Raw genomic sequence first — 12527 nt, 5'->3', positions numbered from 1 at the left:
ATGGGAGTGTACACGTAAATTACCGTAGCCAATTGTGGTAGAATTCTTCCTGGTGTCTTAGGTTTTTCTTTGCTGGCTGATTTATCCTACATGCAAAAAAAAAAAAGAAAAGGTTTACTCTGTTAGAGCTAAAACTTATTCTCACAATCAAATTTTAGAGTAAAGCACTTAGTATCCAAAATGTTCATTCAAAGACATACTCTACTATTTTTTTTTAATTCTCAATGTTTGTCTTGGAATATGGCAAGGCAAGAAAGGAAAGTGGTATCCAACAATACCTATCAGAAAGCTTTAAAAATGTGCAAAGCCTCTTGTCCATTACGTCATCTCCTTGGAATTTATCTGAATCTAGTTAGTATCCAGGGCTTACTCTGCTCCATCTCCTTTCTCTATCACTAAAATTTTATCACCATTTTTGTCCTCTGATAACCAGAATGCTCCACTTACTAAGCTGACAGTGTATTCAGGTTAACGTATCCTAAAGTTACTGGAAGTAACGTACTTTTTAGCAGCAACTCTCAGGAAAAAGTGCTGATACTTTGAGTAGAGTATGATTCCATGGTAGTAATTTCACTTAGGTAAGAGAAGGCACTGTTGAGAATCATACTTCCATCTGTAAAGCAGATAATATAAGTTGTGCTAATTCACGTTGATGTATGGCAGAAACCAATACAATATTGTAAAGCAATTATCCTTCAATTAAAAATAAATAAATGTAAAAATACATATATGTTATTCTTTTTGCTAATGGTCATTTTATTGCCTCTCAGCTCCAAGTCTACCCTTTTTGCCCTCCTTTGTGATTCTTGAACAGGACTCTAAACATCTGTCTTTTGCCAACCAGAACTAATAAAGGGTATCAAAACAACTCTGTGAGAGAAGGGGACTCTCTTTCTGGTTCCAGGGTTTTTCTCATTGTTTCCATGGTATGGCTGCCAGTTAGCATCCTTGTCCATTGGCACCTTCCCAGCCTGTGGAGTGTGACTGACCCAGTGGCAGACCCCCTCCAGCAGGGTGGCAGGTTTTCACGGGCATCCCTAAGGACAGCTTTCTAGAAAGTTTCCCTTACATCACAGAGGGAGATTTCCTTTCAAATTTTTCCACATGCAAGCACATGGTTTTCTTACCTCCCAGCCTAAGCCTACAAAACTTCAGCAAAAGGACTAAATATGTGTTCTGGGTCATAATCTAAAACCTAATCACATCCCATTCTGTGACCAGCCCCCTAAACACAGAAGTGAAAACTTTAGGGGAAAGATGAAAAGTTGCCCTATTAAAACAAAGTAGGCGGAAGGAACAAGATGGTGGAGGAATAGGATGGCGAGACCACTCTCTCCCCCACAAATTCATCAAAACAACATTTGAACGTGGAGTAAAGTCCACAAAACAACTTCTGAATACTGGCAGAGGACGTCAGGCACCCAGAAAAGCAGCCCATTGTCTTCGAAAGGAGGTAGGAAAAAACATAGAAGATAAAAAGAGAAACAAAAGAAGTAAGGACGGAGCTCCATCCCGGGAGGGGAGGCTTTAAAAAGAGAGACGTTTCCAAACACCAGGAAACACTCTCACTGGCAAATCTGTGGCAAGCCTTAGAATCTCAGAGGGCCACATAACCCTCTTTTTTTTTTTTAAGATTTTTTTTAAAACCCATAGATTACCCGCCAAACGGTAACTCCCAGCGGAGAAGCAGCGCAGACGCCTGCATATGCCATTAGCAAGCGGGGGCTGGGCAGGGAGGAGCCGGCTGAACTGCTTAGCGAGAGGACTGGGCTTGAATGCCACGAGAACAATTTGAGAGAACTGGGGAGAGCAAAGCAGACTGGGATAGCTTCCCCACGAAAAGGTGGAAAGCTCTAACCTAAGACTCGGCCAGCCCCGCTCACAGAATAAAGGACTGAGCAGAGCGAGCCGGCTGCGGTCGGCCCATCCCCCATCCCCCGCCGAGACAGGCAGGGAGGGCAGCCAGAGCCAGAGGGAGCAACCACGGCCCAAGAAAGGCATCTGATACAAACTGCAGGCAGGCTTGTTGCTAATCAGGCCTTCTTGGGCTCGGGCCGGTCAATATCCCCCTGAGAAGGTGCGCTGGTTGTACACCCAGAAAACCGAGTGGCAGCGACTGGGGAGGAGATAAGTCGCAGAGACCGCGCTCGCCAAACACCTGGTCCCCTGAGCTGCTCGGACCAGGGAAGGCACAAAACGCAGGCCCAACCAAGTCTGCGCCTTTGTGGAGTACCTGAGAACCTGAACTTGAGCAGCTCAGACCTGGGAAGTGCATACAACCCAGCACCGGCCTCGGACAGTTCCCGGCAGAGCAACCTAGAGCATGTGCAGTGTAGACTAGGACAGCACACGCGCTGTGAGCGGGGGCAAACCCAGTGTGACCGAGACGCTGCGAGCACTCCCCACAGATGCCAGAGATATTCGTCTGCAGCGTTCCTCCCTTCCCAGAACAGGACTTAACAACTGAGCCTTAAAAAGTGTCCACCCACCCCCTAGTATCAGGGCAGAAATTAGACACTGAAGAGACCAGCAAACAGAAGCTAAAACAGAGGGAACCACCTTGGAAACGACAGATAGAGACGTCTAGAGGCTACTCCAAAAATAAGACCAAAAATCAGAGGCAAGAGGCTTAAGCCCGAATCCTGAGAACACCAGAGAACTCCTGACTCCAGGGAACATTAATCGATAGGAGCTCATCAAACATCTCCATACCTACACTAAAACCAAGCACCACCCAAGGGTCAACAAGTTCCAGAGCAAGACATACCACACAAATTCTCCAGTAACACAGGAAACTAGCCCTGAGCTTCAATATACAGGCTGCCCAAAGTCACTCCAAACCCACTGACATCTCATAACTCATTACTGGACACTTCATTGCACTCCAGAGAGAAGAAATCCAGCTCCACCCACCAGAACACTGACACAAGCTTCCATAACCAGGGAACCTGGACAAGTCACCTGTCCAACCCCACACACAGCGAGGAAACTACATAATAAAGAGAACTCCACAAACGGCCAGAAGAGGGAAAGGCCACCCCAAGCAAAGCAATATAAGCAAGATGAAGAGGCAGAGAAATACCCAGCAAGTAAAGGAACAAGAGAAATGCCCACCAACACAAACAAAAGAGGAAGATATAGGGAATCTACCTGATAAAGAATTTCGAATTTTGATGGTGAAAATGATTCAAAATCTTGAAAGCAAAATGGAGTTACAGATAAATAACCTGGAGAAAAGGAATGAGAAGATGGAAGAAAGGTTTAATAAGGACTTAGAGGAAATAAAAAAGAGTCAATATACAATGAATAATGCAATAGATGAGATCAGAAACACTCTGGAGGGAACAAACAGTAGAATAACAGAGGCAGAAGACAGGATAAGCGAGCTAGAAGATAGAATTGTAGAAATAAATGAAACAGAGAGGAAAAAAGAAAAACAAATTAAAAGAAATGAGAACAATATTAGAGACCTCTGGGACAATGTTAAACACTCCAACATTCGAATCATAGGAATCCCAGAAGAAGAAGACAAAAAGAAAGACCATGAGAGAATACTTGAGGAGATAATAGTTGAAAACTTCCCTAAAATAGGGAAAGAAATAATCACCCAAGTCCAAGAAACCCAGAGAGTCCCCAACAGGATAAACCCAAGGCGAAATACTCCAAGACACATATTAATCAAATTAACAAAGATCAAACACAAAGAACAAATATTAAAAGCAGCAAGGGAAAAACAGCAAATAACACACAAGGGGATTCCCATAAGGATAACAGCTGATCTCTCAACAGAAACTCTACAGGCCAGGAGGGAATGGCAAGACATACTTAAAGTGATGAAAGAAAATAACCTACAGCCCAGACTACTGTACCCAGCAAGGATCTCATTCAAATATGAAGGAGAAATCAAAAGCTTTACAGACAAGCAAAAGCTGAGAGAATTCAGCATTACCAAACCAGCTCTCCAACAAATGCTAAAGGATCTTTTCTAAACAGGAAACACAGAAAGGGTGTATAAACTTGAACCCAAAGCAATAAATAAAATGGCTACGGGATCATACTTATCAATAATTACCTTAAACGTAAATGGGTTGAATGCCCCAACCAAAAGACAAAGGCTGGCTGAATGGATACAAAAACAAGAACCCCATATATGTTGTCTGCAAGAGACCCACCTCAAAACGAGGGACACATACAGACTGAAAGTGAAGGGCTGGAAAAAGATATTCCATGCAAATAGAGACCAAAAGAAAGCAGGAGTAGCAATACTCATATCAGATAAAATAGACTTTAAAACAAAGGCTGTGAAAAGAGACAAAGAAGGAAACTACATAATGATCAAAGGATCAATCCAAGATGAAGATACAACAATTATAAATATTTATGCACCCAACATAGGAGCACTGCAATATGTAAGACAATTACTAAGAAGTATGAAAGGGGAAATTAACAATAATGCAATAATAGTGGGAGATTTTAATACCCCACTCACACCTATGGATAGATCAACTAAACAGAAAATTAACAAGGAAACACAAACTTTAAATGATACAATAGACCAGTTAGACCTAATAGATCTCTATAGGACATTTCACCCCAAAACAATGAATTTCACCTTTTTCTCAAGCGCACATGGAACCTTTTCCAGGATAGATCACATCCTAGGCCATAAATCTAACCTTGGTAAATTCAAAAAAATTGAAATCATTCCAAGCATCTTTTCTGACCACAATGCAGTAAGATTAGATCTCAATTACGGGAGAAAAACTATTAAAAATGCCAACATATGGAGGCTGAACAACACGCTGCTGAATAATGAACAAATCATAGAAGAAATCAAAAGAGAAATCAAAATATGCATAGAAATTAATGAAAATGAAAACACAACAACCCAAAACCTCTGGGACACTGTAAAAGCAGTGCTAAGGGGGAAGTTCATAGCAATACAGGCACACCTCAAGAAACAAGAAAAAAGTCAACTAAATAACCTAACTCTACATCTAAAGCAACTAGAAAAGGAAGAAATGAAGAACCCCAGGGTCAGTAGAAGGAAAGAAATCGTAAAAATTAGGGCAGAGATAAATGCAAAAGAAACAAAAGAGACCATAGCAAAAATCAACAAAGCCAAAAGCTGGTTCTTTGAGAAGGTAAATAAAATTGACAAACCACTAGCCAGACTTATCAAGAAACAAAGGGAGAAGAACCAAATCAATAAAATTAGAAATGAAAATGGAGAGATCACAACTGACAACACAGAAATACAAAGGATTATTAGAGAATACTATCAGCAATTATATGGCAATAAAATGAATAACCTGGAAGAAATGGACAAATTCCTAGAAAAGTACAACTTTCCAAAACTGAACCAGGAAGAAATAGAAAATCTGAACAGACCCATCATAAGCACGGAACTAGAGGCTGTAATCAGGAATCTTCCAGCAAACAAAAGCCCAGGTCTAGACGGCTTCACAGTCAAATTATACCAAAAATTTAGAGAAGAGCTAACACCTATTCTACTCAAACTCTTCCAGAAAATTGCTGAGGAAGGGAAACTTCCAAACTCATTCTATGAGGCCACCATCACCCTAATCGCAAAACCTGGTAAAGACCCCACAAAAAAAGAAAACTACAGGCCAATATCACTGATGAACATAGATGCAAAAATCCTTAACAAAATTCTAGCAATCAGAATCCAACAACACATTAAGAAGATCATACATCATGACCAAGTGGGCTTTATCCCAGGAATGCAAGGATTCTTCAATATCCGCAAATCAATCAACGTAATACACCACATTAACAAACTGAAAAATAAAAATCATATGATTATCTCAATAGATGCAGAGAAAGCCTTTGACAAAATTCAACATCCATTTATGATAAAAACCCTCCAGAAAGTGGGAATAGAAGGGACATACCTCAACATAATAAAAGCTATATATGACAAACCCACAGCAAACATTATCCTCAATGGTGAAAAACTGAAAGCATTTCCTCTAAAGTCAGGAACAAGACAAGGGTGCCCACTCTCACCACTACTATTCAACATAGTTCTGGAAGTTTTGGCCACAGCAATCAGAGCAGAAAAAGACATAAAAGGAATCCAAATTGGAAAAGAAGAAGTAAAACTTTCACTGTTCGCTGATGACATGATCCTCTACACAGAAAACCCTAGAGACTCTACCAGAAAACTACTAGAGCTAATCAGTGATTACAGTAACATTGCAGGATATAAAATCAACACACAGAAATCCCTTGCATTCCTATACACTAATAATGAGAAAATAGAAAGAGAAATTATGGAAACTATTCCATTCACTGTTGCAACGAAAAGAATTAAATACTTAGGAATATATCTACCTAAGGAAACAAAGACTTGTACGTAGAAAACTATAAAACACTACTGAAAGTAATCAAAGAGGACACTAATAGATGGAGAAATATACCATGTTCATGGATTGGAAGAATAAATATTGTAAAAATGAGCATACTACCAAAGTAATTTATACATTCAATGCAATCCTTATCAAGCTACCAACGATATTTTTCACAGAACTAGAACAAATAATCTCACAATTTGTATGGAAATACAAAAAACCTCGAATAGCCAAAGCAATCTTGAGGAAGAAAAATGGAACTGGGGGAATTAACCTGCCAGACTTCAGGCTCTACTACAAAGCCACAGTCATCAAGACAGTATGGTACTGGCATAAAGACAGAAATATAGATCAATGGAACAAAATAGAAAGCCCAGAGCTAAATCCAAGCACCTATGGACACCTTATCTTTGACAAAGGAGGCAAGAATATAACATGGAGAAAAGACAGTCTCTTTAACAAGTGGTGCTGGGAAAACTGGTCAGCCACTTGTAAAAGAATGAAACTAGAACACTTCCTAACACCATACACAAAAATAAACTCAAAATGGATTAGAGAGCTAAATGTAAGACCAGAAACTATAAAACTCCTAGAGGAGAACGTAGGCAAAACACTCTCTGACATAAATCACAGCAGGATCCTCCATGACCCACCTCCCAGAATATTGGAAATGAAAGCAGAAATAAACAAATGGGACCTAATTAAAATCAAAAGCTTCTGCACAGCAATGGAAACTATAAGAAAGGTGAAAAGACAGCCTTCAGAATGGGAGAAAATAATAGCAAATGAAGCAACTGATAAAGGATTAATCTCCAAAATATACAAGCCGCTCCTGCAGCTCAATTTCAGAAAAATAAATGACCCAATCAAAAAATGGGCCAAAAAACTAAACAGACATTTCTCCAAAGAAGACATAAACATGGCTAACAAACACATGAAAAAATCCTCAACATCCCTCATAATCAGAGAGATGCAAATCAAAACCACAATGAGATACCATTTCACACCAGTCAGAATGGCTGCTATCCAAAAGTCCACATGCAATAAATGCTGGAGAGGATGTGGAGAGAAAGGAACCCTCTTACACTATTGGTGGGAATGCAAACTAGTACAGCCACTATGGAGAACAGTGTGGAGGTTCCTCAAAAAACTGGAAATAGAACTGCCATATGATCCAGCAATCGCACTCCTGGGCATACACACCGAGGAAACCAGAATTGATAGAGACACATGTACTCCAATGTTCATTGCAGCACTGTTTATTATAGCCAGGACATGGAAGCAACCTAGATGTCCATCTGCAGACGAATGGATAAGAAAGCTTTGGTACATATACACAATGGAGTATTATTCAGCCATTAAAAAGAATACATTTGAATCAGTTCTAATGAGGTGGATGAAACTGGAGCCTATTATACAGAGTGAAGTAAGCCAGAAAGAAAAACACCAATACAGTATACTAACGCATATATATGGAATTTAGAAAGATGCAAATGATAACCCTGTATACGAGACAGTAAAAGAGACACAGATGTATAGAACAGTCTTTGGGACTCTGTGGGAGAGGGTGAGGATGGGATGATTTGGGAGAATGGCATTGAAACACGTATGTTGTCATATGTGAAACGAATCACTAGTTCAGGGTCGATGCATGTTATAGGATGCTCTGGGCTGGCGTGCGGGGATGACCCAGAGGGAGGATAAAGGGAGGAGGGAGGTGGGAGGGGAGTTCAGGAGGGGGAACTTATGTAAACCTGGGGCGAATTCTTGTCAATGTATGGCAAAACCAACCAATATAATATTGTAAAATAAAAATAATAAAATAAAACAAAGTAGGCGCCCTGAATAAAAAAAAAAAAACAAAAACTTCAGCAAATGCCTTTGGCACCCAGGTGGGCCACAGCCATTTCCTCTCCAAGAGATCTTAATGTAGGCTTTGGAGAAGGAATATATCGTCCAAGTCTCTTCCCTGAGCCACTCTCCCATAGTCCCAAAAGGAATGGTTTTATGTCTGCTATTTCTATGTTTTCAGCTACACTATCCAAAACAGCACCCATTAGCCACCTGGAGCCATTGACCACTTGAAATATGGCTCATATGAAGTGAGATGTGTTAAACAGTAAAATACATAGATTTTGAAGACACAGTACAAAGTACAAAAAATTTTATCTTGTCAATCTTTATATTGATAAGAATATATTTTATATTGATCACACCATGTGCTATGTATTAAGAAGTTTACAAAAATTACCTCTTTCAGTTCTCTTTATAGCCCTGTGAGGTAAGTAGTACACCACTTTTGTGAGTATTGTATACATGAGGACTTTTTAAAAAAATATTTATTTTTCTGCATCGGGTATTTGTTGCATCATACAGGATCTTTCATTGTGGTGCATGGATTCTCTAGTAGTGGCACAGTGGCTTAGTTGCTCTGGGGAATGTGGGGTCTTAGTTCCTGACCAGGGATTGAGCCCACATCCCCTGCATTGCAAAGCAGATTTTTAATGACTGGGCCATCAGGGAAGACTCCATGAGGACTTTTTCAGTGAGGTATTCTCTGCTTCCACAAAGTACTCAGTTAAGTCAGTATTAAAAATTATATGCTTTCATGCAGGATAGGAGATGGTGTGGAACAGAGTATTCAAAGAAACTTCAAAAATGAGAAAAGATGGAAACTTAGCCTCGAGTCTCAACTGCATCTCCCAGAGTAGCAGCAACAAGCTTACTAAAACCAGAGGGAGTAGCACAAATGATGACTTAGGAGGGGATATTGGGGTTGATGGTGAAGTAGAAAGTATGACAATTCTCTTATTAGACAATGATTTACTGAATTCCTACCATGTATCGAGCTCTCTTTAAGGCACTGGATATATACCCATGGACAAAACAAAGTCCCTCCCCTGGTGGAACTGACATTCTAGTGGGGATAGAGATTGCTGCTGCTGCTGCTAAGTCACTTCAGTCGTGTGCAACTCTGTGCGATCCCATAGACGGAAGTCCACCTGGCTCCCCCGTCCCTGGGATTCTCCAGGCAAGAACACTGGAGTGGGCTGCCATTTCCTCCTCCAATGTGTGAAAGTGAAAAGTGAAAGTGAAGTCGCTCAGTCATGTCCGACCCTTAGCGACCCCACGGACTGCAGCCTACCAGGCTCCTCCATCCATGGGATTTTCTAGGCAAGAGTACTGGAGTGGCTTGCCATTGCCTTCTCCGTAGAGATAGCTACTTCCGAATAAATATAACACAATTTCAGGAAGCAATAAGTGCAAAGGAAACAATAAAACTGAGTAAAGGGATATAGTGGGGAAAGACAGAGAAGCACTTGGTTAGATTACGGTAGCAAGGCCTCTTTTCAGATGTTTTGTTTGAGTAGAGATGTAAAGCAAGGGCAAGAAAGGGCTGGACGGGGGTTGATGCTATATTATAGGAGACATGGCCTTGGAGGCTTGGTTGGCCTGGCTGGCAGAAGAGAACCATCACTGTCTCCTCTTGGAGTAACCTCCAGTCCCGGTTTGCTGGAGACAGTCCCAATTCACACCTCGTACCTAAGCATTAGCAGTAGCACTTTCACCCTCAATGGCATAAAAGTTTGCGTGATAAATTACACCATCATGGTATTTATCACGCAATGACACACAAAGGAGTATTAACCATCCTGGTTGCAATAAATAACATCAGTGAGAAGGAAACTAGAGTCATTACTGACGTTAGTTCAACAGCCTTTAATAAACCAAGCAATAGGAGATAATGGACCTTGATTTACAGAAAATGCTAGTAACTGAAGGTCACATTAAGACACAGCTCTGAACCTCTGCTCCCTGGTCAGAAAGATCAAAAGGCCCTGTATTAAAGTAAACACAGCTTTCCCTGGTGTGAGTCCGTCCTGCACGGCTGCTCATTAGAATAGTAGTCGTTTAATTTCATCCGGCTTCTCTCCCACATAAGTGCATGCCGCCAACCCATGGAGGAGTCAATGGACATGGACATGAGCCCCTTGAGGCCCCAGAACTATCTTTTTGGTTGTGAACTAAAGGCTGACAGAGATTATCACTTCAAGGTGGATAATGATGAAAATGAGCACCAGTTATCTTTAAGAATGGTCAGTTTTGGGGCTGGAGCAAAGGATGAGTTACACATTGTTGAAGCAGAGGCGATGAATTATGAAGGCAGTCCAATTAAAGTAACACTGGCAACTTTGAAAATGTCTGTACAGCCAACGGTTTCTCTTGCAGGCTTTGCAATTACACCACCTGTGGTCTTACGGTTGAAGTGTGGTTCAGGGCCTGTGCATATCAGTGGACAGCACTTTGTAGCTGTGGAGAAAGATGCAGAGTCAGAAGATGAAGAAGAGGAGGATGTGAAACTCCTAAGTATATCTGGAAAGCGTTCTGCTCCTGGAAGTGGTAGCAAGGTTCCCCAGAAAAAAGTAAAGCTTGCTGATGAAAATGAAGATGGTGATGATGATGATGACGATTTTGATGAGGAAGTTGAAGAAAAACTCTAGTAAAGAAATCTGTATGAGATACTCCAGCCAAATATGCACAAAGATCAAACCAAAATGGGAAAGACTCAAAACCGTCAACACCAAGATCAAAAGGTCAAGAATCCTTCAAAAAACAGGAAAAAACATCTAAAACATCAAAAGGACCTAGCTCTGTAGAAGACATTAAAGCAAAAATGCAAGCAAGTATAGAAAAAGGTGGTTCCCTTCCCAAAGTGGAAGCCAAGTTTATCAATTATGTGAAGAATTGTTTCCAGATGACTAACCAGGAGGCTATTCAAGATCTCTGGCAGTGGAGGAAGTCTCTTTAAGAAAATAGTTTAAACAGTTTGTTAAAAATTTTCCATCTTATTTCATTTCTGTAACAGTTGATATCTGGCTGTCCTGTTTATAATGCAGAGTGAGAACTTTTCCTAACCGTGTCTGATAAATATTGTCCACGTTCCATGGCCAAGCATGTGTTGCCCAAAATGCCTGTTTAGTTTTTAAAGATGGAACTCGATCCTTTGCTTGATTTTAAGTATGTATGGAATGTTATGATAGGAATAGTAGTAGCGGTGGGTCAGACAGATGGAAATGGTGGGGAGACAAAAATATACATGTGAAATAAACTCAGTATTTAAAAAAAAATAAACACAAGTCTTCATCTTGGTTTTCGAAGCCTCCTCAATATGCTCTAAACTTTTCAGTTCTCAGCATCTGTTATAGTTACTTCATAGCCTTATAACTCTAGTCAGCCAATGAAAAGTGACCACCACATCAGGTAGTTTAAGAAGAGGTGTGCCTCATTCATAATGCTCTCATTCCTGCCACAGCCAGTGAGGAGGCAAGTGTTTCTGCCAGTGTTGCTATAAGGCGAAAGATTGCTAACTGACTCTCATCTGACTACATGATCAAGGCGTAATCTCTGTTAGATTAAGTCTTTGAGATTTGAGGGTCTGTCTGTTATTTCAGCTAGTATTAAGTACCCTAACAGAGCCACCAATGTGTCCCTCAATATCCCTGTTAAAATCAACACTTTCTTCAAGACCAATACTAAATTTATTTTAAAAAAACCTCCAGTTGCAGGTGAGCAATTTTTTAATATGTATAGCACTCCTTTGGTAATTCTCTTATTGTTTAAATTCTATCTGAAATATAATCTGTGTATATATTTATCCTGCTCTCCTATACTGTTAATCTGCTCCATCTTAGCCTACTAATAATTCAGTCTTACAGAGTTGACTTGAAGACTTATAGAAACATATTCTGAAACTAAAGATATAAAGAAGAAACCACAATAAGACACAATAAGACATGTATGAGGGACAGAGATGTTACATAGTCAAGACTCATACCCCTGGGAAAGTGACCCACAAAAGGGAGAATAATCTCAATTGCAGAGATTCTCCTGAAGGAATCTCTTTGAGCTCTGTATGAGGCTCTCCAGCCCAGGGGTCCTCCAACCAGGAAGACAAGACCCCGGAATGTTTGGCTTTAAAGGCCAACACACTTGCTTTTGGAAGAGCCAGAAGGCTCTCGGAAACCAGACTTTACTCTTAAAGGATACAGGCAAAATCTCACACGCTCCAAGACCCAGGGAAGAAGCAATAATTTGAAAGGAGCCTAAGTCAGACCCACTTACTGACACCAGACAGCCTTCCAGAGAGGAAGG

General features: G+C 40.6%; 1 protein-coding gene and 1 pseudogene across 1 annotated transcript in view; one reads left to right on the top strand and one right to left on the bottom strand.

Annotated features, from left to right (window-relative positions):
• DNAH7 (dynein axonemal heavy chain 7) overlaps nucleotides 1–12527 on the bottom strand; it is a 301053-nt gene that overhangs the window by 263573 nt on the left and 24953 nt on the right. The window contains exon 3 of the mRNA XM_055397140.2: nucleotides 24–86. Within this exon, the coding sequence (XP_055253115.2) occupies nucleotides 24–86 (63 nt within the window). The remainder of the gene's footprint in view (nucleotides 1–23; nucleotides 87–12527) is intronic.
• On the top strand, nucleotides 10334–11238 carry LOC129537605 (nucleophosmin pseudogene; annotated as a pseudogene).

This window comes from Moschus berezovskii, chromosome 2 (genome assembly GCF_049115385.1).
Source record: "Moschus berezovskii isolate FMDL1 chromosome 2, NW_MosBer_1.0, whole genome shotgun sequence".
NCBI classification, from domain to species: Eukaryota; Metazoa; Chordata; class Mammalia; order Artiodactyla; family Moschidae; genus Moschus; species Moschus berezovskii.
Note: the sequence above shows the minus strand (reverse complement) of the source record. Positions and strands in the feature narration are given on the sequence as shown.